Source organism: Eschscholzia californica, unplaced genomic scaffold (assembly GCF_041429995.1).
Source record: "Eschscholzia californica isolate CP2 unplaced genomic scaffold, dmEscCali1.0.p SCAF_2, whole genome shotgun sequence".
In the NCBI taxonomy this organism is placed as follows: Eukaryota; Viridiplantae; Streptophyta; class Magnoliopsida; order Ranunculales; family Papaveraceae; genus Eschscholzia; species Eschscholzia californica.
The window spans coordinates 38861274-38878855 of NW_028238309.1; the positions used below are offsets into that span (position 1 = coordinate 38861274).

At 36.1% G+C, this 17582-nt stretch overlaps 2 protein-coding genes across 2 annotated transcripts; both read left to right on the forward strand.

Moving 5' to 3' along the window:
• Window positions 1–5212: 5212 nt before the first annotated feature.
• On the forward strand, window positions 5213–8521 carry ALPHA-SNAP2 (alpha-soluble NSF attachment protein 2). Its single transcript, XM_086659368.1, has 9 exons — window positions 5213–5552; window positions 6094–6143; window positions 6216–6288; window positions 6814–6893; window positions 6992–7143; window positions 7394–7553; window positions 7637–7684; window positions 7921–8001; window positions 8173–8521. Exons 1-9 carry the CDS (start codon window positions 5408–5410, stop codon window positions 8251–8253), a joined length of 870 nt encoding a protein of 289 aa, XP_086515494.1. The 5' UTR covers window positions 5213–5407; the 3' UTR covers window positions 8254–8521.
• A 1621-nt stretch (window positions 8522–10142) lies between these two features.
• Window positions 10143–14063, forward strand: LOC147557777 (uncharacterized). Its single transcript, XM_086658936.1, has 3 exons — window positions 10143–11497; window positions 12365–12721; window positions 13556–14063. The coding sequence occupies exons 1-3, from the start codon at window positions 10143–10145 to the stop codon at window positions 14061–14063; spliced, it is 2220 nt and encodes a 739-aa protein (XP_086515062.1).
• The last annotated feature ends 3519 nt before the right edge of the window (window positions 14064–17582 follow it).

Below are 17582 nucleotides of genomic sequence, written 5' to 3' on the forward strand. Positions count from 1 at the left end.
ACAAATGTAAAAAGACCAATACCAACCCAAGAAATGCATCCAACCACGTTAGTATAAAACATATTATGTTTTGTAACTGACAAAACGCTTTTGGTAATAACACTACTATTTATGTTGTTTGCTCATCTATTTTTTGTTATCAAGACTCTCAAATTAGGGCTAACACACTAAATTAAATGGTTCGAGCAAATAAGTTTAGGTTTTTGTCACTATAGAAGTTGTCTAGAACATTAAATAAGATGTTATGCGTAAATATGTGTAGAAGTTGTACATAACATTCCACAAATTTATATTTCATCTGAAAGTTATTTTCAAAATACATGTTCATCATATACAACCCATATTGAATCAATTTCGATAAATATTTAATTGTTCTAAGCAAATTATAAATTATTCTCTTGTGTCAGTTTGTGGTTAACCAAATAAACCCTTTCTCAGAACAATTTTATATTTGCTGAAAAAACCATCCAACATCTTTTTACATTGTGCATACAACAATGTAATCTTAACAAAATAACTATAACATAATTACTTTTGTTCACGAAAAAATCACAACTTCCACAAACTACCTAGCCAACCTCCATTGAATCACATTATCTTCCAGGACCTCAATCTCCTTATCATGGGACTTTATTTTGCCCTTGTTCACAGCAGAAGTACCCTGGCGCAGAACATCTAACAATATGTCAGAACCACAATTATATTTTTCCTCGACAGTGTAATAGTTTTACAAAACAAATATTATATACTGAAAGCAATGCGAAATATGCAACCCAAAATTGACTTTTGTCAGAAAACACGTAAAATTCTAAACAAATAAAAAAAATATTCAGAATAAACAGCGTACATTTTTAAATATGCAAACGAAATATGATATGTGTTGAAAAAAATTATTCCACCAAACAACTCATCATGCAAGGATGTAACATTATTTTAAATGTTTTCAACAAAAAAAAATTTATTCAGACCAATCATAAATATGCAAACAATTAAGACTCAGTGTTGTGAAAAATTAACAATCTTAAGTCAACCATTTCATTCTGAAACATATGAAAATATTCACAATCCATCGAAATTTTACGACAACCATTCAAAATATGCAAACATACTTTTATCAGTGCTTAAAAATGCTTTCCACTTTAAACTCATCATGCAAAACTAGACTACAACATGTTATAAAATGTTCAAAATAGTTCATAATCTAGTGAAAACAACAAAAGGTATGCAACCTAATAAACATGGATGCTGTGAAAAGTTTCTATAATTATGAAATACTATTTTTTTTTTACAAATGTTCAAAACAAATATAAAAGAACTATTACTAACGAAATACTAAGACATTTTTACAAATGTTCAAAACCAATCATGAAATACTAAAATATTTTTTACAATTTTTTTACAAATACTACTTACTGAAAAATTAACAACCATAAGTTCAACCATTAATTTAATTCTAGAACATATCGAAAAATGTTCGCAACACATCGAAACATACTATAATCGAACATATCAAGCATATCTAGAACATATCGAAAAATGTCCAATATAACTATTGACAATCAAAGGCTCAATAAAAAAACAAGCATATAAACATCGAAATTGAAGATCAGGACATGTTTATATCCATCTCCAGCTTTCAAACATTCAAGAAACAAATATCTCAAATTAGAAACCAAATATGTGTAAAATATCAAACATATCATCAAAATCAAGGTTTCCCCCACAAAACACTAAATTTCTTTAACAAATTCACCTTTAAACGAAAAACCCTAATTGGTATCATTTTACCTAAATTTCTCAAGAGCCACCACGTTTAGTGTTTTTCCGGTGATAATTTTCTATGAACCAAAACTCCTTTAAAGATGTCGTTTTACCTTTAGATTTTGTTTTAACACCCTTAACTGAAGCTATAAAATATTTGGAGATGGAGATGAAAAGTTGAGAAATCTAGAGAGAGAAGTTGAAGATGATGTAGAGAGAAGAAGAGATGGTTTCCAGGTAAGAAAGAAAGTGAATGAAGAAAGAGAAAGTTTTGGGTTATTTAACACCATGTCTGACTTGAGGGGAGTGGACCGGTTTGGACGGTAATCTTAACTGGGATAGGTTGGACTGTTTTTGTTTAAGGAGGGTTATTAGTGTATTTTCTCAAAGTGGGTTTTTTTCAATTAATTTTTAAGATTGGGCCCATTTCCTATTTCCAGCCCAATTTTGGGCTTTATAATTACCGGCCTTTTTTTGGAGGGACTGTACTAGAAAGAAGCCTCACAACAAAGTAATGGTAATTGCAACAAAAATAAGTAATGGTGATTTTGTTGGTCTCAGTATACACCTTTCGAAAGATACAGAGGTGTCTATCGAAAATTCTATGACGAATATTTTATAGAGAATTTCTATTGGAGCCTCTAATTCTTGCTAATAGTGCCTCCCCCACCTTTTCGACTTCCGTCACAGGATGACCTCTTTCTATTAGTACCTTTTTTTTTTACAAATTTCTATTGGCACCTCCATGGCTCGTCGAGTTTTTCCATACAAACTAAAAATTAAAATTCTTAAATGTCGTAAATATCTACAACGACTTCAAAATTATATCATTCGGTTACTTCTACTAACGTTCCTTACCGCATTATTCATTTTTGAAGATGTTAGTAACCTTTCTTTGGAGAAAAATGGTGGTTCATGAACGTTACAATAGACTAGTCGTACTCCGAAATTTAGATAAAACCGTGTGTTCGAATTGATTTTTATACCAAACCTCGGATTGTCAGGTTGTCCTGTCTAAAAGATGAGACAACTAATGCCTTACCTGTATCGGTTTGACTCAACTATTTTTTATAAAATTAATTACGCCCTCCACCTCAAATTAATAGTCAACTATTCTATCTCAAATTAAGAGTCGCATTCCTAATATATCATATAAAATCCCTTACTTTTTCATGAATACATTTTCTTTTATGTTTAACGTATGGTGCAGTAATTAAGCTAATTAAGACATTTGACACTTTTCAATACAAAAATTGGTTTTTCCAATAAACAAATTCATTCTTTTGGATTAATTTAATTACTCTAAATTATTAATGACCAATTTGATTGACTCGCCAACTAAAAGTTTAGTTGCAATCAAGCGAGAAATTAAATTAGCAATAAGCACTTACATGTGTTTCTAGAAAGAAAATTGTAACCCTTGAATTACTTCGCTAAAAGTTATCAAACAAATGACGGTAAACGTGGAAGAAGAAAATACATGAAAATAAGTTGGATTACCTATATAGGAATTTTTATTTGGGACGGATGAGTAGATTGATTTGTCTAAACTAAGTGACGGACAACAAAATAATCTTTTTATTAATCAAACTGATGTCCTTACAATACGATAATGGTCAGGATCAAAACTTAAAACAACACCTTAAACACTGCTAGTCAGCAAAATTGAAAAAAACTCACCAAATCACACTCGTTTAAGGAACTAGGGTACCAACTGTGTTGAAAAGAAAGATAAGAAAGAAGGGTTACGATGTAGGGTTATAAGCGATAACTTATCGGATTGCATATAGGCATATCCAAATCCGATAAGCTGTCTGATATCCAATAAATATTCGACGGATATTATATATTAATATCCGACTCCAATAACATTAACGGGAGAATATGAGCAGAACTAACACAAATCTTGAATGAGCAACCACTACCAAATGCACCCTTAGTCAGGGAGAAGATGACCCTTCTAGGAGGAAGAATGACACAAAGGCACCTCCTCGAAACGCAATGCGAAAGCCCAATCCGGAGAGGGGAAGAAAGTAGTTTTTCATATAGTTTATCTATGTTTTCACTTTTTTTTTGATGAAATACCTATGTTTTCACTTTTGACATTTATTCTTACTTTATCAATGTTTACTTTTAGTTATTTTCAGTGCACCACTACCGATATTCCTTTAGGGAAACGGTTCGAGCATGCCGATTTCAACTACCTATGTTATTGGAGTTATTTTTTATATGCTTGAACCGAAATTTAACTAGGAAACTTGGTATGAGCATATTGATTCCATCTAATGCTTTTACACTCGGTTGTTTTTCGAGTTAAATTCAGTCCGGTCTAATCAAAATCTACATTACAATTCGGGTGAACCAGACCAATTTATCCTTAGCGCTCTAAATTTTTTCTTCGTGTAACCAACAAATAAATCATCAAACATGTATAGTGTGTGAGGGAATGTTCATATACCTCTTTAGAGACCGGATCATGCTCGAAAATTGAGTTTTTAGAGTCCTTTGCTATTTGTCCAAATTTTTTGAACTTGCTTCATCCATGATAATTTGCAACAATGAAGATACCTCATCGTTTTAGAGTTTGGGGAGCAAGAACTATGTTAGATGGTATCTGAATTCGCTGATATGAGCTCGTTTTCTAATGCTCAGTGACAGTGGATCACCATGATTTCGGTGAGAAGAAAAAGAGTGCTTAGAGCATCTCCAATGCAACACTCAATCTTAGAATCTCTGAGTGCCACATATGATTTTTTAGTGTTTTTTCTTACAAACTCTCCCAGTGCAACACTCTATTTGGATCTCTAACATGACGTGTCGAGGGCGGAATAGATATATCTTAAAGGGACACTCTATTTATAGAGTGTCCTCTTAAGATATCTCTAATTGTCCAAGTCATCAATATTTGATTTTCAACCAATAGAAATCGAGTCTTCTATATTTTCTAAAATAACTAATTATTTATTTATAAAAAATGATTATGCCACATATGTAAATAAGATAAGTTTAGAGTTGCATTAGAGACACAGAAAATTTGAGGATCTTTATTTTCGCTACCTAAGAGTGAAAATCTCAATTGAAGCTTGACACATAGGGTGAATCGAGATTTTTTCGAATTTTGCATTGGAGATGCTCTTAAGGTATAGTTAAATAGCCTGCTGATGTGGGTGATAAAAATCTTCAAATAGGGTTTTTTATACCCTTGGCAAAAAAAAAAAAATCTTCAAATAGAGTTTTTTATACCGTCATGTAAGGTATTTTTTTGTTCAAGTCAAAAGAAGATGCGAGTGTGGCAGGTAAAAATAATAACTTGCAAAAACAAAGTAGAAATAATAAGTGTTTATAATTTCCAAAAAAAGAAGAAGAATAGGTATATACCCCAACACAATTAGGAGGCGCCTATAGAAATTCCCATATTGTATAACCTGCGGCGATCCAGGCCATTCCAGCCAGGCCCATCGACTATTGAGCTTGAACCCAGCACGAGGCGCGAACGACTCATTCGACACGTCTACGCTATCTCTGATCTCTCTTTCTTCCCCGACTCGCCTTCCCCCCATCGTAATTTCACCTACCCTCACGGCCTCACCTCTCTCTCTCTCTCTCTCTCTCTCTGTAACTCTGTGTAGTTCTTGAAGAATCGGTGATGGCGGACCTAATTGCGAAAGGAGATGATTTCGAGAAAAAAGCCGAGAAAAAGATCAATGGATGGGGTTTGTTTGGCTCCAAATACGAAGATGCTGCTGATTTATTCGAAAAAGCTGCTAATTCCTTCAAACTTGCCAAATCTTGTATGTAATTCTTCCCCTCTCTCATTCTTTACATCATTCTTTGGCTCATTCTCGTTTCTTTTTCGTCGACGATTGTTAAAAAAATTAGGTATTTTCTTTATCTCGTCGAATCCTTGATTTATTTGTAAGTTTTTTGTGATCGATTTTATCAGATCAAATGAAAGAAATTACAAATTTAGGTATTTGCTTCAATCTATTTGTAGATAGGCGGACTTTAGATGTAATAATTGTGGTTGAAATTGGTAAAACGATGAGCATTTGAATTATCAGCTAATAATAAACCCTAATTTCCTATGTTTTCTCCCTTACATGTGATCTTTCATTTCTTATGTTTGATCCTAATTTCATGGTTTACTATGATCATGTAGTAGGTGGCGGATCAATTAAAGCAGTGAATTAATAAAGTTGGTTCATTTCTTTATGTTTGATCTCATTGATCCTAATTTCATGGTTTACCTACATATTCTGAAGTCATTGTTGAATAGCTTCAGCTTCTTATCCCATTTAAAGCTAACCCTCTAATTAATTCGTCGTTTTTCAGGGGATAAAGCTGCCTCTGTGTACATTAAGCTAGCTGGATGCCACTTGAAGGTTTGAGTTTTGCGGAATACATCATTTAATGTACTTCTTTGATGACACTTAGTCACTTACTTCGTGTTACAGATGGATAGTAAGCATGAAGCTGCTTCGGCTTATGTAGATGCTGCAAATTGCTACAAAAAAGTATCTGCTAAAGGTGCATATTTTTTTCAAAACACAAATAACGAGTTTCAAATGTTAAAGCGGACACAGTAAAATTGGAAGTTTTCATTGTTCTATCTACTTTAAAATTATGAAAACATGTATGGGAGTCTGTTACCAAATTATAAGTTGTGTGTTTATTAGGTGTTGTTTGTTGAAAGGTCTGAAATCCGAGTCAAGTTTGTGTGTAAATTTCTTTTGCATGCTTTTGTCTTTTAGGTGTTTTCTACTATGAAAACAAGTTTGAATTTGAGAAGAAGACTTGTTTCAAGGTCTGAGTTTAATAGACAAGTAAATGCATACAAGAACTAAAATATAACAACTAAATTGCACATGTGTAATTCATATTCAGACCTCCAAAAAGAACGGCACCTTAATCAGTGTCAAAGAACACCTAATGAGCTCCTGAATCAGAAATATGTGCTGTATGAATATTGAGTTAAGCAGTTTTGTTTACAAAGACACGTTAATTACTCTACTATTGTTCAAATGTCCTGAAAAAATGTGAGGTGATTTGCAGAGGCCATTTCATGCTTAGATCAGGCAGTGAATCAATTCATGGAAATTGGCAGGTTTAACATGGCTGCAAGATATTGCAAGGTAAAAGATGTCACATAATTTACTTTAGTTCACGTTGACTTTGTGCTGAAAACAATGGTCAATGTTGGCAAAAATTATGAATTTTGATTCATTTGTAGGATATTGGAGAGCTGTATGAGGTTGAACAAAACTTTGAGCAGGCAATTGTTTACTTTGAAAGATCTGCTGATCTTTTTCAAAGTGAGGAAGTGACCACATCGGCAAACCAGTGCAAGCAGAAAGTTGCACAATTCTCTGCTCAACTGGAACAGTGAGTCATTATCTTGGATGTGCTTTTTTTTTGTGCTGCACAAAATATTTTTCTTTTGATTGGGGACTTTATATCGACTCTATGTTACACTGATATTCTGAAACCTGGAGAAATTGGCTATCCTTTTGGTTTATCATGCGCGCAGTATCTTTTCGGCATTCTCCTTAGTGTTAAAAATCCCAATCACAAATTTCTCAGTACTGTAGCTTATGCTTGAACAAGAAAAAAATCTTTATTTTTTGTTTTACAGGTATCCCAGGGCAATCGAGATTTATGAAGAGATAGCAAAACAGTCGCTCAACAATAACCTTCTAAAGTACAGTGTTAAAGGATATCTTCTCAATGCTGGTCTTTGTCAACTATGTAAAGGCGATGTTGTTGCTATAACGAATGCATTGGAGCGCTATCAGGTCTAATATGCCTCTGTTTCTGCATCTTAAGTTTTACTGTTAACTTACCCAACTCTTCAAGTTTATTATGCCTTCTTGTGCAGGAGTTGGATCCAACTTTCTCAGGAACACGCGAGTACAAGTTTTTAGCTGTGAGTAACTTGTGACATCTATGATACATTTTCCTTTTTCGGGTTTTGGATTGTAATATGTTTCTATCCTTAGATGGTAAAAAAAGATGAATTAGCTTAATGGATTAAGATGAATTTGTATCTTAAAGCTTTTAAGTGATCTGTATCACTATATGGTACCTCCTATACTGTTAACACGTATATTTAGTCTGGAAGTTTAATGCACCAGGCTTTGTGATATATTTATTATATGGCAGGACTTGGCTTCTTCGCTTGATGAGGAAGATGTTGCTAAGTTCACTGATGTTGTCAAGGAATTTGATAGCATGACACGCTTGGTAAGTTTCTGTCCACATGTAAATCTAACTCCTTAAAAGCTATTATCCCGATTCTTGTGAGACGGGATTTGGAATTTTTAGCAAGTTAATGTGACCTGCGTTCAGAACACTTTAGATAATGTATAACTTCATTGGGTTCTCTTAGTTGTTAACTTATATTATGGCACACAGGATGCTTGGAAGACCACACTTCTGTTGAGAGTGAAAGAGAAACTGAAGGCCAAAGAACTAGAAGAAGATGATCTTACTTAACTTCTCTTTATATGCTATCATTTTGTACTTTAAGAATTTGAGTGTTACTTGTGATATTTCTGCTCTGCGGTGATTGGGCCTTCTTTGCTTCGAGTTTGATTTGGTTGGATTTATAGTACTAATTAATTACAACACCGACGGATTTGTATTACTCTTCGTATTTTACTCTTTTTCCTGTGTTGCTTGTATTGATTTCTTCCCATGAGTGTGATCCATTGTGTTGGCTATTCATCTAGATAAAGATTATTGTAATGGTTTAGTTTGAAAACTCTTATTCTTAAATTTGGAATTTCTTTGCACGTCATAATCTGATGTTTACTACTTTCACTATGGTTGTAGTGGTAGTCAGAAATGTGGTTGGCTGTACACTAGTGCAATGAACCAGGATGGGCTGCCGTATCTTTAGACTGGACTAAGTGCACAAAATGTGACCCGAAAGAGTGGTAGAATCAAGTGACACTGAAGGGTCCCTTATGGTAGTTGAGGATAAGCAGTAGTAGCTCAGGCCTTCAGCTTAGATTTGGAAACCATTGAACAGCCAATTTGTTTGCTCGTTTTACCAAACTTTCCTCTTCGTTGGTAGAACTAGAGGAGGTTCTCAGGTGTTGCATTCCTCTGCCACAGCTTTGCGAAAAAAAGAAAAATTATGGGGTAGAAAATTTGAAGTAGATTTTGTCTTTAGTTTGTTACTCTTTTGTTTCCCAAGCAGACATTTAATATTTTTATCCAGAATTTCTTTCCATCTCATCGGACCATTGCCTATGACTGCCATTACCACCACATCCGACACCACCTTCAATTACTGCCACCGCATTCTCTTCTCTCTCGTTCATTTTCCTTTTTTTTCCTTTCCTCCCACCACCCTCTATTTATCTTTCCTCTCTGTTTCTTTTCCTCCCTCTCTACCTGTTTTGCCATTCTGGCCATAACATATAGATAGAGAAAGGGAGGAAGGAGGAGAGAGAAGGGAAGAGAGAGAAACTAAGTTGGTGAGAATTGATGGTGGTGGGCAGAGTTGGTGGGTCGAAGATGAGGAAGAATAAAGGTCGTTGTCCCAGGAAATTTGATAAACCCCACAATTTGTTAGTAGTGGGGTTTTGAATAAAATCTAATAACTACTTCTATTGATCTAAAGTGACTTTCACACACAAATTACTTTAGTCCCACATCTGTCAAAGAGAAAAACTAGCTTGTGTTTATAAGGATAAAGTTGGGTGTAAAGGGGTGTGGCCCTTGGGGTTACAATAGTGCTCTCCGGAGGAAAGACCCATCACTTTTTAGAGGCACCCTTACCTTAGGCACACTTAGATTTATACCTTTCACACCCTCGCGGGTCGGGTGACCGACCCGGAACCCGGACTCAGTCTAGGTCTAGGTCTTATGATCTGGTTAGTGGAAAGAGTCCACTGCCTTAATTTTCTCAGACCTCTTCTTCCACTACTGGCTATTTTTTTCTCCACCGTTGGATCAAAACAACCCAAGGTCTTATGATCTGGTTTCGTACTCTATAAATAGGGATAAACTCCCTGAAGGAAAAGAGACAAAAAAATAGTTGAATCCTAGGGGACTACGTTCACATACTGCAAAGCAATACCTAATTCTACGGTAGCAGGGGCGTTTAAAGTCTTCAGGAAAGCGAGTTAAACTTGTGCCTCTGTTCCACCACTATTATACCAGTCTATTTGCAGGTTCATTCTTTCTGGTTGGTTCGATTAATACTTGATTTCAGCTCTGCAAAAAGATAAGTGACTTATTTAATTTACTGTTTATTGCTCATTGAAATTTTCCTTTTACTATTCGGTTTTTTAATACTATTTTAATAACAATCTGAAGACTTTAAAACATTCCCTTTTCAAAATCGACCAAAACAATTTACTGTTTTACTGAAAATGGAATTTAAGATGAGCAATGAAAAACCAGAGAAATTCGATGGTCAAAATTTCAAAAGATGGCAACAAAAAATGTTATTTTTTCTAACCACTTTGAATATAAACTATGTTTTAACCGAACCAGCTACCACTGTTGTGGGGGAAAATGAACCTGGTAGATCTGGAGCAGTAGAGGCCTGGAATAACGCTGACTATCTATGGAGAAACTATATTCTGAACTGCTTAGATAACATCTTATATGATATTTACTGTCATACTAAGACTGCCAAAGAATTATGGGACTCTCTACAAGAGAAATATATATCTGAAGATGCAGGTATTAAGAAGTTCGTAGTAAGACGATTTCTGGATTACAAAATGGAAGATGAAAAATCTGTAGTAAGCCAATTTCAGGAACTAAGGCTCATTCTAAATGAAATCAAAACTGAGGGAATGGTTATAGATGAGGCTTTCCTGGTTGCTGCAGTTATTGAAAAGCTACCACCCAGCTGGAATGAGTACAAGAAGAAACTCAGACACAAAAGGAAGGACATTGACATGCAATACTTGATTCTTCAAATCAGGGTTGAAGAAGAACATCTGAAACAGGAGAAAAATGAGGTGGCTGCTTCACTTGTATCTAAAGCTCACATCGTGGAAGAGGTAAAGAAGAAAAAGCTTACCAATTACAAACCTTCTAACCAGCGGAAGAAAGGTAATTCTAAATTCAAAAGGGCTGGTTTCAAGCCTAACCAAGGTAACTCTAAACCTTGTTATGTATGTGGTAAGTCTGGTCACCTAGCCAAGAACTGCAGACACAGGAAAGCAAACCCTAACCCTAACCCCCCGACCAAACATCCAAGACCCAATCTTGCTCACGTAGTCGAAACAGAGAACTTTTGTGCAATGGTAACTGAAACCAACTTGGTGACGAACACTAGAGATTGGTGGTTCGATACAGGAGCCACTAAACACATCTGTTCAGAAAAGTCACAATTTTCTTCATATAACCAAGTAAAAACAGGAGAACAACTGTATATGGGTAACAACTCTTCGTCCACAATTGTAGGAAAAGGGAAGATTGTTCTAAATATGACTTCTGGAAAAACCATGACTCTGAATGATGTGCTTCACGTTCCTGAAATTAGGAAAAACTTAATCTCTGTTTCGGTACTAAACAAGAAAGGGTTTAAGATTGTGATTGAAAGTGACGAGGTCATTCTGTCCAAAGGGGGGGTCTATGTGGGGAAAGGGTATTGTACTGAGAGCTTATTTAAGTTAAATGTTGTTTCTGATTCTGAATTAAATAAAGTATTTTCTTCTGCTTACTCGATTGTGCATAATCCTACTAGTACTTCAAATGTTTGGCATGGTAGGTTAGGACACCTTAGTGTCTCCACTCTAGAACGACTTATGAAACAAGGATACGTTCCTACAACTAAACAAGAAAAAGAAGACAAATGTGAAATTTGTGTAGAGACAAAACTTAAAAAGAAACCATTTAAAACCGTAGAAAGAACAACTAATGAACCGCTAGAATTAGTTCACTCTGATCTAGGAGACCTAAAAGCAACTCCTTCGAGAGGAGGCAAACGCTTCTACATAACTTTTATTGACGATCACTCTAGATTTTGTAACATCTACCTTCTAAATAGCAAAGATGAAGCCTTAGAAAGTTTTAAAACCTACAAACTAGAAGTAGAAAATCAACTAAATAAAAAGATAAAAATCCTTAGATCAGATAGAGGGGGAGAATACGTAGGAGATCTCTTCACTCAATTCTGTAGGAATCACGACATAAAACATCAAACAACTGCTCCTTACTCACCTCAATCCAATGGGGTAGCAGAAAGGAAAAATAGAACACTAAAAGAAATGATGAACTCTATGCTAGTAAGCTGAGGGTTACCTTTTAACTTGTGGGGAAAGGCTATTCTGTCTGCCTGTTATGTGCTTAACAGAGTACCCTCTAAAACATAAGATAAAACTCCATATGAACTATGGAAGGGTAGAAAGCCTAGCTTTAAACACTTAAAAGTGTGGGGGTGTCTGGCTAAGGTTGCAATACCTTTACCTAAAAGATCTAAGATAGGATCTAAAACTATAGATTGTGTATTCAAAGGGTATGCACAGAACAGTAGTGCCTCTCGCTTTCTAGTGATAAATTCTTCCGTTGACAGCATAAACTCAAACACGATTCTAGAATCAAGAGATGCTGAGTTTTTTTAAAACACTTTCCCTAGAAAGAGTGAGACTCTAAAAAGGAAAGACCCTGAGTCTAGTCGACCTTCCACTAGCTCAGAAACTCCACTCTCAGATGATGAACCTAGAAGGAGTAAGAGAGCTAGGACAGAACACAGTTTCGGTCCTGACTTCCTCACTTACCTGACTGAAGATGAACCCCAAACATACAGTCAGGCAATGACTTCTCCAGATGCACCATTCTGGAAAGAAGCGGTAGTAAGTGAGATGGACTCCATAATACAAAACAACACTTGGAAACTCGTTAATTTACCTCCAGGTGCTAAAACCATAGGAATTAAATGGACCTTTAAGAGGAAACGAAAACCAGATGGCACAGTAGAAAAGTACAAAGCTAGGTTAGTAGCCAAAGGGTTCAGACAGAAAGAAGGACTTGACTTTTTTGACACTTATTCGCCTGTCACAAGGATCACTTCGGTTAGAATTCTAATAGCAATCGCAGCAATCTACAACCTAGAGATACATCAAATGGATGTAAAAACTGTCTTTCTAAATGGTGAATTAGAAGAAGAAATCTACATGGACCAACCAGAGGGGTTTGTGGTCAAGGGGCTAGAGAACAAAGTCTGCAAACTCATTAAATCCCTATATGGTCTTAAACAAGCACCGAAACAATGACATGAAAAATTTGATCAAATTGTATTAGAGAATGGGTTCAAGATTAATGAGTCAGATAAATGTGTGTACACTAAATGTGTAAATGGGTGTTATGTGATTATATGTCTACATGTAGATGACATGTTAATCCTAGGCACTTCCTTAGAGATAATAAACCAAACTAAGGAACTTCTGATTTAAAACTTTGAAATGAAAGACCTAGGACAAGCAGATGTAATTCTAGGGATAAAAGTAATAAGAAAACCTGAAGGGATTATCTTGAGTCAAACACACTATATCGAGTCTGTACTAAGGAAGTTTAATCAATTTGACTCCTCACCTGCAAGAGTACCCTTTGACCATTCCTTAGTCTTAAAGAAGAACAAGGGTGAGGCAGTATCCCAACTAGAGTACTTTAGGGTGATAGGAAGTCTTATGTACATAATGAACTACACCAGACCAGACATTGCTTACGCGGTTTGCAGACTGAGCAGGTACACATGTAATCCTGGACAGACCCACTGGGATGCACTACTTAAGGTACTAAGATACCTTAAATACACATTATCACACAGTTTACATTACTCACGGTATCCTGCGGTTCTAGAAGGATACACAGATGCAAACTGGATTTCAGACTCTGAAGAATCCAAATCCACGAGTGGGTTTGTTTTTACTTTAGCAAGAGCTGCTGTTGCTTGGAAATCATCCAAGCAAACCTGCATAACAAGGTCAACTATGGAATCAGAATTCATCGCACTTGATAAAGCCGTTGAAGAAGCTGAATGGATACGAAGCTTCTTGGATGATATTCCACTTTGGCCTAAACCAATGCCTTCAATTCTGATTTACTGTGACTCCACGGCTGCAATAGCTAAAGCTAAAAACAACATCTACAATGGAAAGTCTAGACATATTCGCCGTAGGCATAACTCGATTAAGCAATTATTGGCTAATGGAGTAATTTCCATAGATTTTGTGAGATCTAAGGAAAACTTGGCAGATTCTTTGACGAAAGGATTATCAAGAGATGTTGTAAATTTAACGTCGAGGGGGATGGGGCTAAAGCCCATATCAGAGTAAATCATCTATGACGGATACCCAACCTTGGAATTGGAGATCCCATGACCTTGGTTCAATGGGACAACTAAGTTGTAGATGAGAGCTTGTAAACACTGAAGGGAGAAATCTCCTACCCATTTCTATGACAAAGCGAGTGTACCTGTTCAATGTGGGGGATGAGATCTATAGCTTGGGTATACCAAGTGGGGTGGAACAGGACACCCTTGATGGACTCACTTATATGAGTGTGGAAGTGGGGCCGCTTCCTATGAGAATTAGGCTATTCTTTAGAGCGCTCATGAATACTAGGATATGCTCATGGCCGATAACGAGCACAACCGAATGATCTTGACAGAAATCAGAGGACTTGTGTGTGAGGTTTTTTGACCGAGTCTACAAAACAGAAGTTCAGTTCCAGAACATTATGTTCACTGAACGACTGGTAGTCCCAACGAACCATCACAAAGCAAAGGTTAAAGCCATAACGACACCTTCTCTGATACACAAAGCCTCGCACTCTTATCTTCTAATCAGCTCTTCTAATTTTATTCATGTGGGGGATTGTTAGTAGTAGGGTTTTGAATAAAATCTAATAACTACTTCTATTGAGCTAAAGAGACTTTTACACACAAATTACTTTAGTCCCACATCTCTCAAAGAGAAAAACTAGCTTGTGTTTATAAGGATAAAGTTGGGTGTAAAGGGGTGTGGCCCTTGGGGTTACAATAGTGCTCTCCGGAGGAGAGACCCATCACTTTTTAGAGGCACCCTTACCTTAGGCACACTTAGATTTATACCTTTCACACCCTCGCGGGTCGGGTCACCGACCCGACCCGGGACTCGAAACCGGACCCGGACCCAGACCCGGACTCGGACTCGGTCTCAGTCTCGGTCTCGGTCTTGGTCTACCAGAGAAATGCCCTAATTTTTCTCTGACCTTTTCCTCCCCTACTGGCTAGTGGAAAGAGTCCACTGCCTTAAGATTCTCAGACTTTTTCTTCCACTACTGGCTAGTGGAAAGAGTCCACTGCCTTAATTTTCTCAGACCTCTTCTTCCACTACTGGCTATTTTTTTCTCCACCGTTGGATCAAAACAACCCAAGGTCTTATGATCTGGTTTCGTATTCTATAAATAGGGATTAACTCCCAGAAGGAAAAGACACAAAAAAAATATTTCGTCTTCTATCTCTCTCTCTCTCTCTCAGTTCTCTGTTTACTTCTCTCTGCCTCTAAATTCTGTCAAGATCAGGAGATCAAAACTGAAGTTTGTTTCTTCAATTTTGATAAGGAATAGTTGAATCCTAGGGGACTACGTTGACATACTGCAAAGCAATACCTAATTCTACGGTAGCAGGGGCGTTTAAAGTCTTCAGGAAAGCGAGTTAAACTTGTGCCTCTGTTCCACCATAATTATACCAGTCTATTTCCAGGTTCATTCTTTTTGGTTGGTTCGTTTAATACTTGATTTCAGCTCTGCAAAAAGATAAGTGACTTATTTAATTTACTGTTTATTGCTCATTGAAATTTTCCTTTTACTATTCGGTTTTTTAATACTATTTTAATAACACAATTTGCCTCTAAAAAATTGTGCTAGGAAAATATTCTTATTCGACTATCTATATAATAAAATAGGTGGATGTGTGCTGACTGGGACAAACTCCTGGAAAAATCCAGCCGTCCGTCCCAAATCAGCATTAGTATAGATCGTTAGATCAAGCAAAATCTATTAAGTGGGCACCCGGCCACCTATAGCCTTCGTTACTCCCTCCTCTTCCTTCTCCACGTTGATTTCCTGTTTGCTGACCGGCGCATCTTCTCCGTTCACCAACACATCTCCTCCCCCTCACTCAAAGCCACTCTGAAATCATATTTCTCTCATAGACAGTTTAAAATTTTGATCTTTGTTCAGGCCATGCCAAGAAAGGTTAGTGTTTACTCATTGATAAATTAGTCTTAATCTCTGTGATGTTTGTTTGAGTAGAAGGTTAGTGTTTTCTCATAGATAAATTATGCATCAGAGCCGTCAAATGTTTCTTTGAGAAGGTTAGTGTTTTCTAATTTGATGCATTAAAATAGCTTCTGGATACTTCAATATTTGTAATGGTCTCACTGTCCTACTGATACTATTTGCTCCTTTGTTTCTCAGCCTTCATAAATTCTGTGGATAATGCAATTTTTGATGGTTATTATGATTGAGTAGAAGGTTATTTTGATTTTGATTGTTATTATGATTGAGTAGAAGGTTATTTTGATTTTGATTGTTATTATGATTGAGTAGAAATGTGTTTGATGCTGCCATATATGTGTTTGATGAAATGCCTAATAGAAAGAATGCACCTTCATCATACACTCAATAAACAAATGTTTCCCAGCGGTTCAGACTTATCTTTTTCGACCACCAATATAGTCTGGACCGGGTTGGATCCTTTCATGACTTAATTGGATGATTGATCAACAACCATAACAATCTCTTCCAAGGCGAAATAAACATGAGTTGCACGTCCGTCCTAGACCTTACAAATTAGAGAAAATGGAGGGAGGTCGCACATGTCTAGGTTTTGGAAGATTTTTCTGCTGCAATACACATGAATATTATATAAGCGTAGTACAAGGCAACTAAGCGCCTGGTATCAATTCGACACTGTACTATAACAGCGATTAGAGTCATGTAACTACTTTATAGCTGCAAAATAAGGCATTATAGAAATAGGTTGATAGATAGAAGCAACCTTATCTTTATTATAGATAAGGGATTATAGACATAGTTTGATAGATAGAAGCAAGCACCATTGCAGACAGATCTCCTCCCACTGACTGAAAGCCAGTCTGAAATCCAGGTATATTCATCAACATTCTTCCTCCTTCTCATTTAGTTACTCAAATCATTAATTCAGATCTACCACTCTCTACAAAACTACTTCCTTTCTCTTTGCTAATATCTCTCTCATTAGTTTCATTTTCTACCTTTAGGGTTTTACTAATTTTTGGCTCATTTGTGGTTAAAACGATTCCACCATGATTGTAGGATATTGATATTGTACTACGAGTTGCTCGACCTAGAAATACGTGTAATACCTATTGTAGGTTCAACAGTGAAGTCCGGAATACCCGTCTTGGTTTACAGGTATTTTTCATCTTCTTCATTTCATTTTATTCTTCTGGGTTTACTGATCTTAGGCTCATTTGAATTCATTGTTTTTACTTTATTTTCTTCCTTTGCCTCATTTAAATTCAGATTTAATCCTAAAATTTCACAAGCGATTCTCGAATTTTAGGCTCAAGTAAATGGAAACAGGGTCAAATGATATCGATGCCTACCAAGTTACATGCTTTTCTCTACATATATTATATGGTACCTGCAAATGTTTCCTTAAAAAAAATGCAAGAAATTTTGCCTTTCTAACATTGAATCAAGTACAATGTTAAAGTTCTATACGAATAGGTCGGTGACAACAACCCTTCTGTATTACTTCCGAATAAATTTTGATAGGTTGTATAGAGGAAAACTGTTAACCCTTTGTAAATAGGGCGAAGGTCAAG